The 24,984-nt window shown below is 43.6% G+C and overlaps 1 protein-coding gene across 8 annotated transcripts in view; it reads right to left on the bottom strand.

Moving 5' to 3' along the window:
• The window catches only part of c4h8orf34 (chromosome 4 C8orf34 homolog), an 84,429-nt gene that overhangs the window by 11,854 nt on the left and 47,591 nt on the right, over positions 1–24,984 (bottom strand). For 4 of the 8 annotated variants that reach the window (XM_064333034.1, XM_064333035.1, XM_064333033.1 and 1 more), the window contains exons 8-10: positions 12,957–13,092; positions 8,399–8,484; positions 7,889–7,989 (exon numbers count right to left, since the gene is read on the bottom strand). In XM_064333034.1, coding sequence (XP_064189104.1) covers positions 7,889–7,989; positions 8,399–8,484; positions 12,957–13,092 — 323 coding nt within the window. The remainder of the gene's footprint in view (positions 1–7,888; positions 7,990–8,398; positions 8,485–12,956; positions 13,093–24,984) is intronic. The other 4 variants (XM_064333029.1, XM_064333028.1, XM_064333032.1 and 1 more) reach the window with 4 other exon arrangements.

Genomic DNA, 24,984 nt, shown 5'->3' with positions numbered 1-24,984 from the left:
CTAGGTGTAGGGAAAATGCACACAGTTAATAAGGGCAGTTCTCAGGCTCTCTAGAAAAATATCAGCTTTTTACGGGAGACATTCCTTCACAGCCGGATCCAGGAGTCCTACTGATATGAATACAGGATCTCTTCACTGTGCATGCGTTCAAATTAATCGGTTGACTGCATGTGATCGGTGGAATCGGGGGCAGGTGTAAAATCAAACCGTATAAAAACATTTAGCAGGTACTGGCGGTGAATTAATATGGCTTTATCTATATAGAAAATCTTATGAACTTCTACAGTACATAATTCCTGCCCTATGGAACTTAATAAATTGGCAAAGGGGCATTTATGTACTGAAGTCCTTCACATGACCTCAGACCGTGTCTGATTAACTCCAGACACGTACCCAAATTGAAATGGGGCCATTGAAAGCCACCCCACGTGTGGCCTGAGGAGACCAATCAGGTAAAACATGATTGTGGGGACCCTGGAGCTAATACTCACGCTTATTAGGTACAAGAGGCATGGTGCGGTGGTTAGACCGCAACCGATCCCTAATTATAGCCCCTGAACCAAGCATCTCAGTGGGCGAGACATGCAATGTTTATTGATTGCACTCCGCGACATCACGCACTTCCTTTGTGAATTTTAAAGCCTGTTGTAGAGAATATCATTCAAATATGCTCATCAGAGAAGCTTGTGAGATCGACAAACCAGAATGCACATCTGCATCTGCCTTGAGATACAGACCTGCAGACAATAATGAAGAACACACATGTGCAAAATTGCATCAGTCCACAGTGGAAACACACAGTCCAGCTTTTAAATTTGACCTTTAACACCATAATACCTGCACTGATAAAACTGCATATTTACAAGGGCATCTGGCCTCTAAATACTACCCTCCCCTGCCCCAAGCACAATATAGTAGCAATGTGCTTGAGATCTGCTGTTTGGTTGAAGTCAGCACAATTAATGCAGGAGGTCTACAGAAACAGCCCACTGTATTGTGTTCCATCTCATTTTTTTTCCACTTGGGCACCTGGAGTACTTCAAGCCACTTATTTAGGGTTTCTTGTGTTTAACACACAAATAATTCTGACAGACCAAATTGACTGAGTAAGTGTAAGCTTTCTGGTTTTTTGAGAAAGTCAGTCTAGCTTTCTCTGCATTTTTTCAGAAAAACTCCAGCTACTATGCCCTCTCAAAATCTATTGTGTAAAACCTATTATCATTTTTAAGAGTGTTGTTAGAAATGACAAGGCTAAGAAGAGCAACCTTCTTAAAGAACTTCAGTATGTGTCTAATGCAACAAAAAAAAACAAGCATTTAAAATTGGTAGTAACAAGCAAACAGTATTTTAGTCAAATATGTAATCTATGTATAAATACAGTATGTTTCTTTGCAGGGGTAACAAGAAGCATGTTCCTTAGTTGTCTGTTATCACAATTTGAATTTGCTGTGTGATTTCACAAATTTCCCTCACCTCAATAAACCACAGTGTTGCTGAACTCATCTCGTGTTGTGCATTTGTAACTGGTATTGTAGGCTGTGGCAACCGATATGGATAATGATATAAGATATACGAGTGCAGTAGAATCAATCACTGGCACAGCCATTTCTATTAGAGTCTACACAAGGAGGCACTGAAGAGAAAGTACAACTCATGTACATGTATATTATGAAGCCATGGTGCTGTAGCTTTTGTTTAAAGTACAGTACATGGGATAGACTAACAGACAGATTAAAGGAAAGAACAGGTACTCAGAAGGAAAAGTATAGGGAGTATGATGCTGGAAATGCATCTTCCTTACAGGGACATTCCCAAAATGTGACTGGAGACCTCACTGATCTGGATCAATGGCGCAAGCAAACTGCCTATGAAGATGAGGGCAGTTTAATCGCATTACAGAGGGTCCAAGTGCGGTCGCTATCTCATCACAACTGAATTTAGAAAATGAAACATTAAGTCAGCATGTAAAATGAGGCCAACTGTATAAACCAACGGTCATGCAAGTCACAAATCAGGCTTAAGCTACAAGAGATCAATGTTCTGTGAAAACAAAGAGAGAAACAGTAGGCAGGCTACAAGCTGGCACTGACCTACAGTGGTTCAATCATACAGAGTATTCTCAGAGTACAGAGCAAACTGGGATAACCTGAATCACAGGTCTCTGAAGGACCTTTCCATTAAAAGCAAAACACACCAAGTCAGTTTGAGATGGTCTCAAGGGGAGGTGGGTTATATGGAGCTTAAAATTTCAACAAAACCTTCTACGACAAGGGACATTAAGCTTGCTCACATAAACAAAAAGGTTGACCTGACATGTTCAAAGCTACCAATTTTGTAATATTGCATGGTAGGGGTACCTCATGGAGATCACCATGCTTCCTCTGGAAAACTATGTCTTTAGAGAGATCCTTTTACCAAACGCAAGAAAGATACCAAACGGCTATACACATGAATTTGTGACGGAAACAGCCTGATGCTAATTATCAGAATGTCCACAGGCTGAAGCCTGTCAACAACGACAGTGCAACGCCGTCAGAAATTTGATTTGATTCAAAGATATGACTGAAGCTTAATGGCATGTAAACAAGATTCAGACTTTGTAACTGACATCCAGCTTTGAAACCAAAAATAAGAGCTTACCAACAGTAATTAAACGTAACCACTATTATTAGTAAACTGCCAAAAAATACAGAAAATATAGCCATAAATGTGAAGTTAACTATGTGAAGATAGAAAGGATGCAATTAAAAACAATTTCAATTAACAATTTTGGCAGAACTATCCATACTCCCCATGCAATATGCATATTGATTTTAGTGAAAATGAGAAGAAAGGATGGTTTGAACATAAAATTTCAAACACATAACAATAATACTTGAAATATACAGAAGAATATTGAGTTATGGTATGCTTTTGGCATAAGGTTGGCATTTCTTGGTCGACCTAATATTAATTGTGTAACATAACTTACAAAAAGAACAAACATTTTTTAGCTTATGTTTACTAGAGTCCCCATTAAGACTTCATTTGCAAATGTGCACACAGTTATGGTGATTTCCTTCTTTTCTGAAGGCTCAGTGCAAACCCATCAACATACGGTTCTACGGTGAATCCACCGTGATGACCCAGAGTACAGAGCTGAGTCAAGACCCTAACTTATAAAGGAGATGCCCTCTCGCATTCACCAGATCACTGGCCCGGGAGGAAGTTTGAGGAGAAGAGGAAGAAAAAGAAAGCTAGCAGTGAAGCACTGAGTGACCTGTCCCTCCGGCACGAACGCTGATCCAGCCCAGACTCCTCCAGACAGAACTCACAGGCAGAGGGGAGCAGCCTGAACACCAGAGCAGCCCAGTACTGCAGTTCAGACTCACCAGACTGTGTGTGCTTTCAGCAGGAGCTTAAGGCAGATGAAGACCAGGCACACGCATAATGTTAATGTCAAGAACATGAGCACGCATTCTTCTGCTTCCCATAGTCTTGGAGGGCAGTGATGGAGCTATGGACAAGGGGTGAAGGGCTTGGAAAGACAACAGCAACCCCAGACCAATCACCGGTGGTAACTGAGGGTGACCCGGTGGAGAGACTCCATGCCAATCGAGCAGCATCTGCACCCAGCAAGCCTTTATTGGCTGATAACATACCATTAGACTGATATGTACAAATAGAGCTCTCCTAGAGAGAGGCCAGTCCAGCCCTCTACAAGAAAGAAAACGCCACTGACCACATTACCACAATCCCACAAGGCAGGCCGTCAAACCGTTTTAAAGGACGCTCGCTTTGTTTTCTGTATATGAGATGGAGGACAATAAGAGGGGGAGGGGGGGCAGGGGGGTTATAGGGTGGGTGGGAGGTTCGGGCCATGCAATTTTTGTTGTTGCATGTCTGAGTTTTCAACGTCTTGCTCAAAACAAGCTGGCTCATTGTACTATCATGTGAAATGCTGCCATATTTTGCTTACATCTGCTTAATTTCCTTTTTGCCTTATTTCTGCATACTTTTTGATTTTTTAAAGCCTTTTTTAAACAGCTTGTTTCAGAGTGTATGCCTTGTATAAGGAAATGCAAAACTAGCAGCATCTTTTATGTGTGCAGAAATGCATGTGTTTAACATATCTGTACCCAGCACAGGTTGGCAATGTAGTGTGATGGTCAGGGACAAGGGCTTGCAAACCACAGATTGCTGGTTTAATTTCCAGGTCAAGCACTTTCATATTTTTAGAGACACAGCTATGTAAATTGTGTAGGTCTCTCTGCATAACAGTGCCTGCTAAATGCATAAATATAAATGCATGCAGAGAAGAGGCTCCCTGTGCAATCTGGCCATCAGTCACTGTCCTTACTTCACTTCCATGGTGATATCCAGTATAACGGGGCAGCTGAGTTCCTCTGCTCCATGCAAAAAAACAAAAAACGCTCCTTACACATATTAATCAAATAAAGCTGCATTGGCACTATACACACACACGCACATACGCACACACATGCACGCACACGCATACACACACACACGTACACATACACAAGCACACACATACACACAAGCACACACACACACACAAGTATACATGCATGCAAACGCATGAACACACACACACACACAAACACGCATGCACACACACGTACATGCACATGTGCACACTCACACGCATGTACACACAGACACACACATGCACGCATATGCACACAGTGAAACAAACTCACTTGCATTATTGCATCTATTTAGAGACACCAGATTAACCACAAAAGTACAGTTTGTTCTGTAAGGGCTCAGATTTATTAAGGCAAGCAATTTTCCTTTGTCTAACTAAAAAACAAGAGATTCCCTGGGTTTCCAAGACCTTAAAAATGTAATTACTAGGGCCTTGTTTAGAAAATGGCCATTGGCTTGGTTACTGTTTCACAGAAAACAGTCTTATTAAATGTGGTGGCAGAATCATGCAATTTCAATTTGGGTTGTTTTGTAGATGGAAAATGGTGATACACTGTGCGTATCAGATACATCAGAACAAGGACAACAACTGTGATGATGGCAAAAAGGACAGATGTGGTTCTGTTCTACATTATAGAACAGCTGGTTAAGAAATAGTGATTGCCAGAAACAGAGTGGCAACATGAGAAAGGAGGCAGCATATAATGTGTGATAGACCTGTATTTATTTATTCTTTATTTATTTTTTGCCTTTTGCAATAAGGCAACCGATTAAGCATGAAGAAATTAAGCCACATTAGAGGAAACCACTAATATGTTATGTCTCTGGTAATACTGAAAAGACTTGACGGAAAAGAAAAGCATATAAGGCTATTGTTTGGGCCAGGCTCCCCAAAACTGCCTCTTTCCCCAGATAAAACACTGCAAGGGTTGTCGCCCAAAAAATACAAAATTCAAGTTGGCAGATACTCATTTAATTTGCATGGCAATTATGGTTTCAAAGTTATTACCCCAACATTGTTCATGTCCTCAGTAACCTTTGGTTCACCCAGTGGGATTAGTTCCTGACAATGCAGTTATGAGCTCTTAACCGGTTTGTGTTTTACTAAGAAATGTCAAAACCACCAGAGGAACTGTGGCAGCTGATGAAAACGATTTCATCAACCTTCACAAAAAAATAAGTGAGACCTATGCAATTGCTTTGTTTTTTAAATGTGTGCTTGTCTTTGTAGGGCATCAGTTCTTTACTTGAACGTTTCCACACAGCACCTCAGCTTGGAGAAGGTTATGGCAAAGGCCAAACAGAAGAGCTTTCTGCTAAAAAATCTAATTTTTTTCATTTTAGGATGCAGAAAAGCGACATGTAATAGCTTTGCATAGGCTCTATAGAATGCTGTTCAATTTAACAAAAATGGAAAGGCATAGCGATTACAGTAAGGGTATGACAGTTAGAACTGAAGCAACTCATCATTAGCAACTGGATAGATGGGTTAATATAGTACCACCATGTTACACAAGATGGCTGGTGAAACTGCCTTGTGAAAAACTTACAGTACTAAGTCAATTACAGTACAGCTTAAATGAGTGACATGGGAACTGAATGGAAAGGCCCACCTGCATAGTAGACACTCATTTAATTTTACGTCAAATGATTTCCCATGGGAGATAAAGAGAGTAACGCTTCAGATGAGAAAGTAGCCCCTGCAATATTAAGTCTACCCCTGCATTCCCAACAGCAACTGACTGTGACATAATTTATCCCAGAAAGATTATTCTCACCTTTAGAAATATCAAATCAACAATGCTGTTTAACAGACATACATAATTGCATCATGGCAATTATACAATGTTTAACCCTAAAACAATAGGCTTCTGATTCAGAATGCCTTGGCAAAGGCTCAACGTGTTTAATTGAGGCGGTATCATTTGAAACTAATAGGGTAATTCAATGGAAATCTTCCTGAAATCACCCCAGCAGTTGCTTTTAAAGAATATATCTACAGACTTTATGGGGCAATTATCACCTAAAGTACTTGGCACAAATGGGGGTGTTTAACTAATGACAACCATTTACAGCTTTAAACTAGGGTTTTTTCATGGATTTTAAATAAAGCAATTAGCATGTCCCAAACACCTGTATATCATGAAACTCTTTACCAATTTACCAATAAACGCAAATAGATGTACCAAGATGAGCTAAAAGACTCCATTTACCTAAAGCAGTATAATTACATTGTCATGTATGATTACCATTGGCAATCATTGTTTAATATGTAAAATTAATGAATACATTTCACACTCAGAGATAGGCATAAGCACCTATAGTAAACCAACACATAACTGGTAGGTATGACCTCTGAACTATTTTTGGACTGAAAATGTACCCATAAAAGCAAAATGTTTTGTTTTCCAAAGTCGAGAGCTGAAGGAAGAAAACCCCAGAGGACTAGTTAAACTAACGGACCATCAGAAATGAGATATATCTGCCTTTCCAATAGTGTCCCAAATGTAAGATTTTACACTGAAAACAACCACGCTCAATTCTGAACTGCTACAGAAGGTGATCTGGGAAATTGGCAGTTATATATATATACATATGGTCTACATTAGGGTACATTTTAAATTGTCTGACACCGCTTATGCTATTGACAGTTTTTTTTTTGATAGAGGTGGAAGAAAGTCTACAAAAAATCTGCAGACCAAAAGCCAAGGAAAACCTTTGAATGTATTTGAAGCAGAATCCATAGAGGATGTCAGGTATGGCATACAATCCCACAAAGCAGAATAACATTGGTCATTCTGAAATACCACGGAAAGGGGAAACTGCACATATTGGTATGGCCATGAGCATGGCAATTTCATGCAGAGAAGCCGCATGAACACACTGTCAGCCATTTTCCATCTGGCCCACACACACTTAGTGGTCGGTTAAAACTTTTTTCTGTAGTATGGTTTTTAAAAGACCAGCACTGTGTTGGAATCTTTTCAAACAGTGCATCAAAATTAATTCATATCATATATTTTTAATACACATCAAGTTTCCTGGCTTATATAAACCTTTTACACATGTTCAAAGTTAGAATGCTTTATAAAAGTAAAACTGCTACTTTATAAAGTCTTTATTTTAAAGCACTGGCACTTTAGTCCTGCTTGGCATGCAATCTTAGTTTCCCTCCGTAATGTAATATTTGACTGATCCATAATAACAAAAAATTACTGTTAAGTGGTTATGTTCTGTTTACAGTATTACTAATCATTATCTGCTACGGCATGTCTGATAATCAGTAAAATGCTGTTTTGCCAATATGTTCTCATATTTGGATCGTTCCTGTTGCGAGGATGATCGCAGTGGTTTTCTCTGACACTCTCACAATGAGGATGAAAGGAGAAAAACACATTGTGGAGCTTTAATTAATCAGGTAACGCGATCGTCTTTTGTGCAGTAATCGAGTATCACTTACGGGCCCCGTCACCTGAGACGCGCTCTCAAATTCCTCGTCTTCCATCACGGCCTCGACCCCGGGCAATGGACCTGCTCCAGACGGCAGACATCCACAAACCGCTGTTCACACACACACTTACATCACGTCTGACCCAAACACAGTATTACACCTGCAGGATTAGGTTACGCGGCAGCTACGCTTAAAACCGTCTTTCCATTCGTAAATCACAGGGGAACCCAAACGAACATGTGCAATACGATTCAGTTTTGAGATGTGCTGTGATTTATACTATTATGGAATAAGCTGTGCGGTGTATACGCTTCTCGTTCAGTACTGCAGTGCACGCACGGTATCGTATTCTCATGTGGTCTTGTGTGCGGCAAGGACTTCATCTGGAAGAACCTTGGACATAAAAAATATTGTTCCAAAAAGAAATGTGAGGATGTTGAAAAAAATATGACTTCCAGCCTACACACAACTGCCGTGTTACACAACTTGTGTGGTCACCGATGACACAGCCATACTTACAGGAAATTTCAGGCACCGCCTGCTCGGGAATTTGAGCACATGGAACTTCTTCATCTCTGCTGTCTGTGAGACTGTCTCCTTGAAGCCTGAACAACAGAGGAAATAGAGCACTGGTCATGTGTAGGATGTTTCCCACAGCAACAGCGTATCTAATGTTGGACATTTTAATGAATTTCAGTCTCCCAACGGCACATGGATTCATCATTATGACAGTTACCGCACAGTGAAATGACATACGTACAATGAAACAATACTTTCTTGCGTATGTGTGGTCAAGGCCACATATACACAACAGACTTGTCTGGACATTACTACGACATTAACGAAAACTCAATTATAAGATGCAGCTAAACTCAATGACCCCGAGTGTTGGCTGACTGCACAGTGCATTCACAAAAAGGTGAATGTATTGGAGTGAAGACAATGGAGTTGGACTGCACGTCATAAAATGATATCTGATCTGACTCAAAACGCTCCATGTATTCTGCCTGACTGAATGTGTGGAGACATTGCGGCTCCATTCAGAAAAGGCAATGAGGCCAAGATGAACAAGTCCATTCGTCTTATCTCCATCACTTGGGAATAGCTATCTTGGTATGCGGAGGCGGAAAGATGGGGGAAAGTGCAGGACGTGTATCTGAAAATCACAGATTGTTCATTATCAACATCAGTTCCTAAACCCCCATAATGCTAACTGCTCTTGATATCTGTTGTTTTTGAAATGAGAGCTTGCTAACGGAAGTGTGGGGGTGATATGGAGACTGCTGGCAATGAACTCTTATACATGTGCAATAACTAGTGTTCTCTCATATATGGAAATTCTAATTCACCATAAAACAGGACTACTTCAAGGGCCTAAAATAGCCATACTTATTCATAAATGTGGTTACCACCCAGCGTGTATGAGTTCATTGACTTCAATATGACAATCCAGGGAACTGATGGTGTAACACGGGACATTTTATACTAATACTTATATTAATAGTCTGAATTTCAGCATACTATTCATTTTTCAGACTTTCATTTTTCCAGACTGTCATGACTCTAACAGTTGCGTTGTTTGAAATCTTTAACCTTCTGTATTCATACTTTCGTACTACATAATACGCCACATTTTTACCTTTCACAGTTTCCATCTGTGTGCACCTTGACTTTTCTCAAGTTGAGCCTGAGCTGTTAATCTCAGCCATTTAGTCCTTCAGATGATGGAAAATAAAGTACTGCTGTCATGATTGAACATAATGCTGAAGAATATCAGATTATTTCTCCCAGTTTATTCAAAGCCAGAATCAGTGAAGTAAAAGAGCAATGGGGCAGCTTCTGAGGCATTTTTCTCCCTTTGCTTTTGTACCTCAGTGACAACAGTAAAAACCGAGCGTGTTCTCCGAATGCCTTCAATGTGTGCTGCGTGAAAAAAAACCCCAGAACGTGCCTGGTTTGAATAAGCGGCCTGCCGTCTGCTGGAGCCCTGAGCACTATTCCATAAAATCCCATACAGGAAAAATAATTAAAACAACGGAGCCGGCTCCCCGAAGACCTAAGATTGGTACTGCCGGCCTCCGGGGCATCGCAGAGCGGGGACCGCGTCTGGGGTCCGTTTAAAGCCGGGGGTTGCGGTCGCGGCGACGCTCCTGCCAAAGGGATCAGCCGGAGTCTATAAGGAGCGCGCGACGGCGGGGCCGACCGCAGCGGCGGTCCGCAGAGAAGCACACGGCGCAGAGAAGAGGCGCTCCGCTTCACACTCGAAAGAGGTGAGAGCGTACGAAAGGAAGGAAACACGCTACTTCCTGTCTGCTGGAGCCGGTTAGTAACCACACACCGAGCCGACGGACGGCACGTGTAATTCCGCAAGGAAACCCAAACCTGGAACCGGGACACGTTTTGTCACCGTGGTGGGCCTGGTGTGATGCGATACCCTAATCCCAAAACACCACTTTTGTTCTAGACCAGTGGTACGCAACCCTGTTCCTGGATATCTATGATCCTGTAGGTTTTCACTCTAACCCTAATTTGGTACACCTGATTCTACTAATTAGCAGCTCAACGAAGATGTCTAGCTGTTGAATGAGGTGTGGTTTTTTTAGGGTTAGAGTGAAAACCTACAGGATGGTAGATCTCCAGGAACAGGGTTGGTTACTGCTGTTCTAGAACAAACTTTCATTTTGCAAAACAGTGTCAAAATAAGTGAAACATCAAACACTTGCTCCTATCGTGCCGTTGGATTGGCCAGTCTGAACTAAACTGAGTTTCCCCCGTTATTATGAGATACTGCTGCGGTTGCCTTCTCTCACGGTCGCCTGGTGAAAAGGGGAGGGGGGGGCGGGGAGCTGTGGGCTGAGGAAACCACACGTTTACAGCCAGCCCAGCCGGAGAGGCACTTCGACAGCAAGCAGAGGCTCAAAGGCCTTTCAGGCCTGAAATGCAGGCCCTCCTTCGGAGCGTCTGTCACCGGTGAAGCGCGAGCCCCGCCCTCCCCGCCCAGGTGATGAGGGGTGAACGCTCAGCGCTCGGCACGATGCACTTTCCACCCGCAGCAGACGGAGGAATCCGCCGGCGTTTGCCCGAGTGGACGGGAACGCCAGGAATGCTGCTCTGACCGCCGCGCGCCCGCAGTCTGGCCGAACGGGCTGGCCGTATTCCTGCGGTGGCCTAAGCCCTCGCACCGAGCTCCACAAGGGACGCACGTTTAAAAACCACACAGAGCTCAGGCGTGGAGCGGCCGCGCCTCCCAGGCCACATGCGCGGACCTTCAGAGAAACTGGAGCTCTGAAAATGAGCAGCATCGCGCACGGCAGTCTGTGAGGCCAGCTCAGCCCTCCCCCTAAAGCGCACACTATGAAGCCTTTGTTTTCCTCCTTTTCAACTGCTCTGGCTGACATTCGTCTGCACTATCACCTGCTCAACCTGGAGTCTTTAGTATGCACCTATGTTTCTAATACCATAGAGATTCTGGGAGGCTCTCCCTTAACACTATAAAGTAAGGACTTTTTGTCCACAACTTGTACTATTTCTGTGGGTCTATTTTTTCATTTAGAAAGAGGCAATGTAAAAATAAACTGCCTTCGACATCGCTGGTATTAATTTATCATTCCTTATCTCATTTTACATATTTAAATGTCCATTTCTGACATATGTGTAGTGTTAATTACAGCACTATCTGACTTTTGTAACAAGAAAAGGAAAATTTGTGACTTGCTTTTGAGCAGCGATATACATGCAAGGCAGCCATTTTGATGATTTACCTCAGGTGAAATTGGGGGCAAGGAGCTATTAGCTGATAAAATTGGGCTGATTTCCTTTATGGAAATTGCATAAACTGCAATATATTGTAAATGTGCAGACATTTCTGAATGTATAATGATGGTAACACCCTATATAAAATCCTTGTGTGGCCAGGGGCTTGATTCTGGACCACAGCATTTGGTTTGTACTGTGATCTCATCTCTGTGTGTGACCCTCTCTGCTTTCCCCCATCTGAATAAAGTGAAGAAATACATAAGACAGGCACACAAAAACATGTCATTATAAACAGATTTCAGACCACAGTATTTTTATGAAAATATTAATAAGCAGACATAATTTTTTATATTTGCACATGTATTGCATGCAATTTCATAATAATATATTTCAAAGATTTTTAAGAGCACTTCATTGCAACAAGGAAATTTGGAATTAAACCAAGACAGGGAAAGTAGGCCTGAGAAACGTACAGTACATTTCACTCAGGGCACCAATCCCTGCCTCAGCTAACAGAAGCTAAATCACCATTTTTCAGAAGCACGCGATAAGCCACATAAACCACCGAACTAAAACACCCAAACTTTTTGGAGATAAACATTCTCGCGACAACACCGATTGCATTCAGCGTCCCGCCAGCTTGAAGGTAAAAGCTTGCACGCTCTCTGAAGGAGAGATAAGCGGCAAGAAAGAAAAACAAAAAAGCTTGGACCCAGCGACCGTAGAGAGGGCTGGCAGGAGCGTGCCTGCCGTTTGACCTCAGGGACGGTGTCTATCGGACGCCGGCATCGCGTTTCAGCAGTGCGTGAGTCCTATCGCGTCGAACGCACAAAGATCTCTGCACAGGTCCAGGCCGCGCGCGTCCGAACAGGAAACGCCACACGAAACAAACTCCGATAACGCGGGCGATATCAGCGCTCGTCCATCTCAGAAAAAACAAGCAATTTTGGAATGCACTTAAGATATTTTTTTATCGGGGAAATGTGCGTATCCCGCAGACGGGAGCGGAGGAGAGGAAGCCGCGGTTCCCTGCGACTTCCGCCTGCAATCGTAAACATTTTTATACTTCGTTTTATTCGACGTTATCCGCCGCATCGCACGCCGGCCGTGAAATTTCATTGGACATGAAACGCGATAGCTCACTTGCGCGCTGGATGTGTTTAGGAATGGTCTGGCTGCTGAGTAATAAAAGGGTGGTATTTGGAGAGCTTGCGCGTAAACCTTGGCAGGCCTGAGTCACAGGAAGGCTGGATTGGACACAGGAGGAGCTGGCCCGGCCGGAGGCAGGAACGGGCGGAGGAGACAGAAAGTAAATGTTTACCTTGCACACCTTGAGCAGATGTTGAGGGTGACCTTGGCCTGGGGCTCGGGACAGTACGCGCTGCGCCCCTGGCTGAACTTGCTGCCGGACGGCGCCAGGCTGGTGACGCCCTCCATCCGCAGGTCGTCCAGATCTTCTGCGAGACAAGGGGGTCAGAGAGAGACGTCGATCAATCGCGGGCGCCTCGCTGCTGAAAGGGGCGGGGCGACCCCCCTCAATCGCGCCGCGAGGACGACGCGGTACACCGCGCACCAGGGGGGTGGGGACATGGGAAAGCCAGCCCGTGGATGCAGCTCGTCCCCGTCCCCGCGCAGATGCTAATACTGTAACGCACATAAATGAGGAGACACGGCGATGTCCGTCAGCGCCGGGAGCCCGGCTGATTGGCTGACGGCGCTAGCCGAAGCGGAACCGAGGGCGAGCGGGCCCCTCCTCCTGCCCGCAGGCAGGATCCGCTCCGCGCCGTCCCCGTCTGCATCGCGTGACAATCTGAAGACGTCCGCATGCTACGCTCTCCAGCGCCATGCCCGCGCTTCACTACTAACAGGTGCAGGAGGCACGTTACGGCTTGGCAGCCGTCCCAGCGCTGAGCTGCACAGGGATCAGAGACGGCAGCTCTCTGCTCTTCTGTCCATACACTACAGCTGCTCTCTCAGAGGGAACGCTAAGAGGCTCTGCATATGTAATGCTTTTGTCTGGCTCAATTTACTTTTTTGGACTAGATTATACCAAAAACCAAACAAATAAATCTACTGTGTAAGAGTGGTTGGTGTTTTTTTTTTTTTTTTTAAACAATAAGAATGCAAAAGTAATTCATAAAAGTGTTTGTGAGATAACAATTTGGCCTTCTCTGGCTTGTATTCAGTGCCTGGTGAACTGGTTAAATTTCATCAATAAGAGACCATAGGGAAAGACTTGAAGAATCCCACATTTTTGACATACAGCAGGTAATCCTCTTTAACAGTCAAAGCGCACAGTAATTACCTTGAGATGAGCTCTGTGGTAGATGCCATTGAGCCACAGAGCTGAAAATGGAAAAACCCTCTCTCTTCACAAGACCGATTTATCCTCCTGCAAATACGACTTCCATTTACAAAACACAAAAAAATCTACTTGTCAACACACAGCTAAGTATGCCATTGTTGGCACGGATATAAATTTGGCCGCGTGATATATTTCACTTTTAAAAGTTAATGCAGGGCTTGTGCAAAAGTATCACACACAATGAGCCTCTTCACAGCTTCCTGTTAAACATGAATACATCTGCCATGACAGTATTTATAATCCACGCAAGTGGCCTACAAACAAAATCCCTCTCAAGACATATGTTTATCAATCAGTCAAAATGTTTCATGTTTCAACAAACTTTAGTTTTTGATTTTTTTCAGTGGAAGTATAGCGGATGGAAGTGTGAAGAAAATCACACGCAGGAGGAGGAAATTAAAATGTGCGGCGCTGGATTGGAGATTCCACCGCACCTCACATTCTCAGACAGACTCTTGCGCACCTGTTGCCATCCGAAGGCCGCGTTACACGAAACCCTCTTTGTTACTTTTCCTCGCCCGATATTGCGTTACTGCGCTGACTCGTGGGGAGAAGAAGATCGCTTTGAAAGAGGAGGAAGCGTGACTAAGCGCCCGGATTAGAGGAGAGATTTTCACACACGGAGAAATTCTCCCCGTCAGTCAGCGCTGGCATACGTTGCTTTCTGACCTGTCACGTCCATCTCAATCCCTCAACTAATTCAGCCGCGCCGGCTGAACCGGCTGAGCTGACGGGCCTCCGCATTAAATAAATCACATGAGCTGCACTTAGCATAGCCTGTTGCAAGAGCTTGAGCTGGGGATCTTCATATAAAGAGATAGATGACAGATAAAGGAGCAGTTTATTTATCCCCGAAAAGGAGAAATTAGTTTGTAAAAACAAACAGGACGACGAACACAAGATTATAAAAATACAATACAGGGCACAAGGAGAGGGAATAAACATTAGATTAAAAGACAATGTTATATGTCACAGCGCAAAAACCCCACAATGTATTATTGTTTGAAATGGATGTGCGTGCCAGACGGAAGACAGTGACGTGCCCCCAGAGCTCAGGCCCCCGATTGGCTCCTGCCGGGAGCTCTGGCGCGCTGCAGTGATTTGGCCCTGCGTGCGGAGACGGCCTTGGTCGTGAAACGCCATTAAGTGTTGTGATATTAAGTGTCTCATTCATCATCGCCGGCGGGATCCAAGCGTACCGAGCGAGCGCCAGAGGCCGGCGCGGGCGCTGGCTGTTCATGGGAAAGTACAGACCTGCGCCTCCCCCGAATCGTCTGGGTCTGCGGGGGACGGCCGCGCATCGGCGTGTCGGGTTCCCGGTGGGGTCATTTGGCAGTCGACGGGGACGACGGATTTAATGTACAGTTCAGGGGTACCCCAAGGTACCTTTGTGACCTCTCACAAAAGATAAATTGGAGCTTTTTTTTTACATTTTCTACTTCTAGTTTTTAGAACATACCTCCTGAAAATATTCAGCCATCTGCCTTTAGCTGTAACATGCTTATATACCATTCATGAAGGCAAAGGGTTAACAATAAAATAGCATTAGCAGCACGTCATCCTGCTTAAATTTACTTATTCAGACACTAGATGCCACAGTAATAAAGCCTGATGCTGTGGTCTGTTACAGCCAGTCCTTCCACCATTGAAACACCATCAATAGGTTACGCTGCCTTGCTTTTAACTGGAACTGCAATGACAAAATGCTGGCTGATCTTATCTGTATTAGGCTCCTAATCTCTGCCAGAGCAAGAGGAGACGCTCAGTGAACCCATAAACTCATCCTACTTAATGTGACTTGCATTGGGACCCATAAACTCATCCTACTTAATGTGACTTACATTGGGGTGGCTTTTTCTGTGTGTGATTTCCCACAGAGATTTGCCTTTAATCTGGGCTTAAATCTGTTTGTTTCACCAATGAGCCCATGACTGAGCCCCTGGAGAAAAAAAAAAAAGATCTATAAAGATCTTTAGGCCCAGGCCCCCTTGATCTGCGTGACGTGGGAGCTGAGCTCTTGCCACGGTAATGCTAAAGGTCTAAAACACTGTTTTCCCACTCATCTCTGAGCTTCAGCTACTGGGGAAACTAAACCGTCACCAGAAGACTCTGTTGTTACGTGACACTAAAAGAAATTTGCAGCGCTCCGTGTTTCAGAATAGAGCATGAGCAGACTGACGGACCGAAGCACTGCAGTCTCAAAGCGAACGCGCCGGAAAGCGTGGTGTTCGCGCTGATTCTCTGCAAAAGGGGTTTGTGGCCCGACCAGAGGGCGGAGCTTTCTGTAGCCGGCGAATGCATCGCGCAGATCCCGTCCAACGGAACCATCGTATCAGCTGCTGCGTCTGCACTGCCAAACCTGGCCCTGTTCCATTCCTTTGGATGATTTGTAGAAAACGCTGCTCATTTCTGGGAAAGGCTGCGAAACATTGGCCGCTTGCGTAAAAAGAGAGCCTGTTCGATCATGTCCTTTTCCAGCGCGCACTATCAAATAACCTGCATTTGGATCGGCGGTGACTGAGCTTTTTAACAGATTTAAAATTAAGTCAACCTCTAACCTGATTCATAAAAAGGAAACTTGGTTGAAACGAGCAGGATGTAGCGCTGATGCTAAATTTAACAGTGTAACACGTCCAGGCCCTGAAAACGTAGAAGTGATGGCCTTTGTTAAAGTGCGCTCCTCTCACCCCAGCTCTTAACTGCAGCTGCTTCTCAGCACGGGCCATTGAGAGAACCTTTATTTGTTTAGTTTCACATAACTGTGTCTACATTCTGCTTGGTAAGGGCCCGTAAGGATGTCGAGAACGCGCTCGAATATCCCTCGATCTTACCGGAGATAAGTGTGCGTTACATATTGCAATTACGACATGGATTTGTAAACAGCAGAAAAACGTCACCCTTGGCGGCTCACGTCTAGACAAAACAAGAGCCCCCACAGCCCCCACCTCCACATCCCTGCCCCCACGCATGCCCTTCATTCAACCACTATGAGGCAGCCATGCAAGACTCCACTGTCATTCGATAAGTCTCGCTTGAAAATGAAATGGGTCTACGCCTGCTAAGAGCAAGATGGAAAGAATTTGAAAGATTGTATCCTTAACAAAAGCCCTGGGCGTGACAAATCCCACCTTTTAATCACTTAATGGACAAGGAAACACTCCACACTTTCAAAAGGGTCCGTTTTGAGGAAGCAGTGGCCTTCCCTCCTTTCTGTACAAAATAACTGTTCTTGAAATTGCATTACTCTATATATGAAAATTACTCTATATATACGAACTCTGTATATCCCGAAATTAGTCATAATGTGCTATTACAAAAATATAAAAACCAGAAATGTACAGTAACCATTGGCATCATTCAGAAAAGGTAGCCCATGACCCCACAGCCAGGGATTTATGTCGCTTAATTCCCCATATAATGATTACTAAGCCGAGCCTTGGGCCACCAATGGCAGCCCGCCACAGTTCTACAATAGCGAAATAATTACAATCGCAACTTTGGTGATTTCTCCGGTGGCCAGTTAATCAAATCTTCAAATGAAAGTGGGAAAATCACCGTTGGAAAAACATGGGCTGACGTCTCTGGCTGGTCCCTTAATGTGTGCTTCAGAGAGTGGAGTGCTGTAATTACCCAGAGCGACTGACAGATTCCACCTTCCTTTGTGAACGAGGCCCGCAGACCGGGAGACCCCACAGTCTCGCCAGCCGCACACGGCTCTGCATTTGCGTTTCATTAAGAGCCGAACGCGCTGCTCCAACTTGGTGGTTTGGTCTGAACAGGGAAACTTTGATGTGAGGTGGGGAAAAAAACGCATTTGTTTGGCTTAGTAATAAAAGTAATATTCCAGATTTAATTTTCTAATTACTTCTCCAACTTCAATTATATTGCTTTACTCCCCTCCCTTTCCAGCACCCCCACCCCCCCAAAAAAAGAATGTCAGAATTCAAACCATCTCTCAAAAAATATGATCAATATCAGATGTAGAATTGCACATAAACAGAGGGGAAATCCAAAATGATGCTTGTTTAAAATTCATATCAGAAATTCATATTTATTCATGGTTTAAATTATGTCTGAATCGCATGCAAATGAGATTCTTTCAAAAAACGTTCAGTTCATGCGATGCCATTTCTTCCTTCTACAGGACATACTGTGTTCAGTTAACCATGGAGAGGAAAGTCTGGAGTCACTGCACTGTGTAGAAGGAGACCAAATGAGTTCATCATGCTAAAGCCAAAGCAACAGAATTAACTAATCAGTCTGATTTGTTTGAAACTGTGTTGATTTTGACAAAACTTCACATGAAATATAGAGCAATTTTAAGTTGTTTAATTTTAAAATAAAGCATGGCATGCCCTCATTTATACACTCTGCTACATTGCTGAAGAAAAGTTCTGGATTTTAAAGGAATGCCAATTTTAACATATTGAGAACTACATAAAAATACAACACTCCCTCAGGTTAAATACTGCCATCTGCTGCTTATGAAAACAGTTTAGGGGTGGGGTGAAAATACAAAAAGGCACAGACATTTCGCACCCATTTTGATGTGAAAATTTGACAGCTGTGGTATAATTGTGAAGAGCCACTGAGTCTCGGGATGGGGCGATTGAGTAATGGTCTGGTCCCCTGCTATGCAGATGGACAGAATTCCCCTAGAATGCACAGCAAAAAAGGTTGACATGGTTTACCACTGCAAACATGGACACTAATTAGAAAGTAGCAAAGGAAATAGTTTTCAAAGTAATTATTCCATAACGTCAATAACTCATTTGCTATTTCAGCTATTTGTCAACATCTCCATTCACACATAAGAAATGAGTAACTAAGATGCCGCCAGTGGAAATGGATCTTCAGATCACTGTCAGAATTAGATTCCATACTTACAAAATAAGAACTAGAGCATGCAGGGGAGGAAATAGTTAAGGAGCCAGTTCACACTTGAGCCATTAAAACCATGGTCTATATAGAGTTTATATAACGTGTACAGAAAAGGGTTCCATCTTAACCTCAGTCTTGCTAAGTATTGTCTGAATGCCAAATATCATTGAACACCCTGTACTGTTACGATATCTAATATAATGTATTAGATCATACATCATTATTAAATAAAAGGAGACAAGCATTGGGTGCAGTGTGTTAAATCACTGTAATATGCCTCACAATTAAATTACCAATTTGTGTATCTTTGATTTCACTGGACATATAAATAGCACAATTATATAGGCCATTTTTCCATCAGGATAACAACTTACTGTACCCAGACGCATATACTGAAAAACATATGCACTAATATACAGTACATCACTTTGGATAAAAGCATCTGTCAATATACAGTATATTTATATATAAACAGTATATGAGTGCATGTGCTACTGTGCTTCCAATCCAGCTATATTAGATAGATTTAGTAGTATCAGGGTAATTTACCCCATCTGTGTGTGTTATCGTCATCATCATCCTCCTCCTCCTCTAAAAGGGGAATAATGCACCTCATGTTCACCCCAATGATACTGTACAGTGCTGCTGTTTGTTTACAGAGTTGCTATGGCAACTGTTGTGTCTTTGCTTGCTGGAGCGAATGAACTGGCGTCAGGAAGTGAGGAGCGTAACGTCTGCCAGCCCTGGTCGTCCCCACAGGGAGGGGGGAACAAAGAGTTAAACCGATCTTTAAGCCTGCGCATTCTGACCAGATTTCTCATTTGCTAGAGGCCCCAAATCAATAGAATGAGAAGGCCGCGCAACCGAGCCCGTGGACCCACAACTGGAAAGCCAGCGTCCCGATGACTAGCTGCCACAGCTCTGCACTCAGCTTCTTTAATTTCAGAGCAGCGAGTCATTAATTAACAGTCGCACTCTTCTGACCCCAAGTCGCTGCCTGGCAGACGGGCAACGGTGCCAGACCAAAACTACACCGCCGTCTCCATGGTGTCTCCTCTGAAGTGTTCCTCCCCCAAATTACACATTTTGTTTCAATTTCACGACGTAGGAAAAAAAGATAATAAAAAATCCCAGCGGCGTGTAATCCTGCCATTAGGAACACCCTTAATCTAGCATCAGAGCGCCGTGTTTAAATTACAGAGGGCTGGATGATGTCAGAGCCCGGGCCCCCATCAATCATTCGCGGCACGAGAGAAAGGGGGATGAAGGTGCGCTCGGCCGCACGCTCCCGTTTCCCGTTCACCAAAGCGAGCGACGACCAGCGCGAACCGTTCCAGAGCAACAATGCAAGGCTCGACTCCCCAGGGATCATCGTTACCATAATCGCTGGTGTGGCCCTTTGAGGTTCAAGCACAATAAAACATGAGTCATTTATAACCACCGCTGTCAAATGCCAAATGCTTTGTTTCAGGGTCTCCGATGACCAATGAGGTTTGAGAGCTGTGGCCCGGTGCTGTCGCTGGAGGTATGGAGCACTGATGATGTCAAGTGATGCCGTTTCCAATAAGCAACACTGCCAGAAACACCGCCACCATCTCCAACAGGGTGGAAGACTTCTTCACACACCCAGAGCAGGTTCTTCTCAGGCCCGGAGAAGGCAAATTAGGGGGAGATGTCATTGAGACAGCCAGGTTCCTTGTGAAAGGAGTTAGGGTTTCCTATGGTTGGGTGGTGGGCACTCCTGTTCAAGAGAATTTCCATGCTTATTTTCCTTTTGAAGACACTTGATATTCCAAGGAAATCAAATACAGCAGAAACCTTAATTTAATTTGACACCTAAAACTTGCCCAGTTGAAGTCATTCACTTTCTGGTTCTTGGGAAAATTATTTTCGAATGGTTTCTCTGTCACTGTTGTATTCCATTCAGAGATCCGGTGGATTCTGGAATTATTCGTTTAATTAGAGCTGCTGACTGGAGGGAAACAGCTTCTGAAGGTGTCAATCAGCACCAGGTGTTTTAAAAACTGACTTACTGTAACAAAGAAACATGCTTGTTTAAGCACAGCCTTAATACATCCATCACACTCACATACACACACACACACACACACACACATTTGTATTTTGTTGTCTTTTTTCCATATGCACTGATATACTTTTGGCATGTCAGTGTACAGTATGCATATTTGTCATGTCGGTAAAAAAAAAACCTGAAACAATAAGGCATCCACAGTACTTTAAATTCACGCTCAAGTTTGCTTTGGGGATCAAAATGCTTCTGGTCTAGGCTATTGTGATATTTTTCTTTTTTGAGAGCTATGTGGCTATACTTAAATAACAGTACATCCTCGGTATTGTATTGCTACAGTGCCTCATCTGCTGCAGTAATCTGTCCATATGTATCAATGGATAATATTTAATATTCAATAGAACTGGCGTATATACTGTAGTAAAATATATACTGTAACATCTCCGCTCCGAGCACAGGGATTCTTGAACTCCTGAAAGTTTAAGTGTACAATAATGTGCACACACAGTGTGTAATCAAGAGCCATTAGATGTGGTCTCCTTTGTTTTGCAGTGCTCTTACTGGTGGGTAGTTTTGCATGTGAAGCTTTCAAATACCCCTGCGTCTCTGGGAAGGAGTTACTGCAGATTAAAGCAGTTTCCCTCTCTGTTATATGTCATTTTATTAACTAACCAAAATTCAAAAAAACTAACTGGTGCCAAAACCATGTTTCAGCAAGTTGGACTCCATTTGTAGCTTTATTTAAAAACTGTATAAAGTGTGGTTGTGTTGGTAGAGTCTGTGTAGGATAAGTAGTATAAAATTTTTATATGTCATATTTAATTCCAAGAGGGCCCTTACTACAAAAAACAACACAAAATATGGTGTTCTTCACTGTCAGACAGTGCCATTTTAAAGATGTTTTTAAAGGTCACTGTGAGTGAGTTCCTATTTTCCTGTCTGATGTATATTTCTAAGCATGACTCATGTTAATATTTATACATAACACTACCTTAAAATTATTCCTATAACAGAAGCAGCTGCCATATTTTACCAAATGTACCAAAATACCAAAAACTCTTCCTTGTGCCCACTATTTAAGTCACAATTTAGACAAAAGCAATGAAGATATAATAAGCCATTAACAACCAATGTACTGAACATTCCTGGAAAAGGTGTCACTACTGTTCACTGTGATTGGCAGTAAATCCTTTTTTACTTCTTAAAGTGTCAATTGTTGAGAAAGTTACTGATTGCAGTCCCCAGGATATATTACCTAAATGTGTCTAATGGTATGCTAATGTAATCAATGGGATTTAAAGGGCTGTGATTATGTGCACTTTCTGTTCCTGTCAATCATCCCTTCTGCTGATTCAATATGGTTAGGATGATAGGAAATGACAGTAAAACATTTTTGATGGTCACAAATGTATGTTCCAATACTCCTTAAATAGTGCAAACTTGTGCAAATTCCAAAATCCTCTGACATCACAATCAGACTGAGGTAATAATAATGCATGTACCCCATTTATAAACTGAACAATAATTCAAATGAATATAAAAAACCCTGCTAAAAGGGGACTGGAGGAATGTGTAGGCACTTGCCTCAGTGCAGTGATGGACCCCAGCAGCCTGAATAACACAGGACCATGTAGGCAGTAGCAGCTGTGGAGCCCAGGGTCACAGTTGGCATGGCTCTCCCCTGTCGAGCCACTCATCTGGTGGATTGGGCAGCTGGAGTCTGCTTGTGCTTGCCGCATCACTTCTGAGACTGCACTTAAATTATATTGCAGAATTCACAATGCCATATTTCAAATTAATAATCTTACACCATGTCTGTAGTGCCCTTGAAGAAGCCACAATGGCTTTGATATTGCCTAGTTATAAATGAGGCAAGGCTGACACCAAATATAGATTGTGGTGTACAAAAATAAAAGTAATACCACTACGTTGTTAAAGTGACTACCTCCCTCTAGTGGTGGGAAGTATACTCGCAGTCATTTTCTGCATAAAATCATCAGATTATTTGGGCTAATTCTATTTATCACAAAAATGCAGTGCGTTGGTAAGTCATCCCAATTTAATAATGGCTTGCAAAGTACATAGCACATAAACTGGAACCACTGTGTGTCCCAAACCTGACATCAGAAATGTCCAATATAATCTCAGTATTCAAATTTGGTTTCACTGTTCTAAAAAATGTTTTTGCTTCAGGAGATTATTAAAGCCTTAGCCACTGTGCATTGTGCACGCTGTGAGAATACTGTAAAATCATCTTTGAATAACACAAAACTTCCACTCACACACACTCTCTCTAACAAGCAAACACACGCACGCACACACACAAACACACAGCAGGAGCTCAGTTATCGGTTCCCATATGGCCCAATTGAATACAACAAATAAACAACAAAGACAAACTGTAAAACGTCCAAAGGATTCAGCTGAATGCTTGACAAATGAAGAGCAAACGACGAGAGCAGCAACAGGGAAAAGTTTCCTCATTAGCATAATAACACTGACTGGGCTAATTTCTCAGCAGAGCAAACGCTGAGGCGAAGGGGGATTTCAGAGCCGTTCCTAAGCCTTGGTGGATCCCTCACAGGCTTACAGTACGCCGACCGTTCTACTTTGTGAAATCACTCACACCATTTTACAGCGAAAACAACACACAAATATTAGACAAAAATGAACAAGCACCGCACAGCAAGTGCATAAGAGCAGGGACAGGGCCCAGAGAAAACAGGAACACACAGTCCTGCCCCTGCTGTGGAAGCACATGATCCTGTGCTTAATTTGCTGATTTAGCTTTAGACATGCTGGCAGGGAGGGGGGAGAGAGGAAGCTGGATAAGGACTGCGCTCTTCTACCTGGTAGACATATTAACACATATTATAAACACATAGACAATACATGAACACTCACACATACGTACGAACATACACATGCACACACAACATTGAACGAACCAGAAATATTCAAGCGTGCAAAAATAAAAAAAGGCAATATCATGTCTGTCTTTGCCTATTTTCTCTTGCTGTCTGAAAAACATCCATATAACTCAACCTGTAAGGCATAAACACTAATCCCCCACCGTATGAAATGGCAGCCTGAATTCCCTTTAAGCTCACAGGCCTGTTTGCAAGTCTCCGTCTCTCTCGCTCTTACAAAAAATGCAATCGCGAAACAGGCGACGTACCCAAAAAATGCAACCCTCCATTTACATGCAAATCGCACACTGTCACGGCTGTAAAAACTGGCCTAAAAATGTATCTTGTGTGGCCTCTCCTACTGCATGAAATAGAGCAGGGTGGAGCGTGGAGCGGTGAAAGGCCTTCGGTGTCGCATGGTCTGCGGCTGGCTGACGCGCTGGCCTGCGCGGGTCGTTCGTCATCTTCGGCGTGCGACAGCACGGTTCGTTTCCCGCTCGACGCGGCCTTGTGTCGCCCCGGCCGGGCCCTGAGTCACCGTGGTTTATGCGCCGCTCGGACCACAAAGCGCCGCATCCCTGGAGGACCCATGACTCATTCACCCCTCCTCCTCTAACCCCGCCCAGCTAACCCCTGTACCGACGGTACATCTCAGGGAACACAGCATCAGACGTGCTTCTTAGATTAAAGCAGGCCATGCAAAAGACTGCCAGGGATCGAAAGACGCGGGGGGTGGGGCAGAGTGACAGGCACATCTTAAACCCAATGAGGACCGGCCTACAGCTGGACTTGAGAGATCTGAACCAGCTCTGGCCCTATGGTGGGAATGGACATCTGAGCCGGGCTCCCCAAAACCTCGTGTTCACACGTCTTCAGAAAGCCCACAGTCATTTTCACATCTTGACCCGCAGATGGGAAGGTTCATGCCTTGTAAATGTATCCATTCTACAGGGCTTGTGCTTTTGAGGGAAAATTCAGATGTCCTCCCTTATCCTCTGATTGGCTAGCCTGTGCTTTCCACAACACAGCTGTCGGTGGTTATTGTAGGAAGATTCACAGATCTATACCGATGTGGAGAAAGGCCTAATGTGTTCATTCTGCTAATGTGACACCCCCGCTGTGATATGTACCCCCTGCTTGTGTCATTACCAGAAAATTGATCCCT

Source organism: Anguilla rostrata, chromosome 4, assembly GCF_018555375.3.
Source record: "Anguilla rostrata isolate EN2019 chromosome 4, ASM1855537v3, whole genome shotgun sequence".
Taxonomy (NCBI): domain Eukaryota; kingdom Metazoa; phylum Chordata; class Actinopteri; order Anguilliformes; family Anguillidae; genus Anguilla; species Anguilla rostrata.
This window is presented reverse-complemented; position numbering and strand designations above follow the sequence as displayed.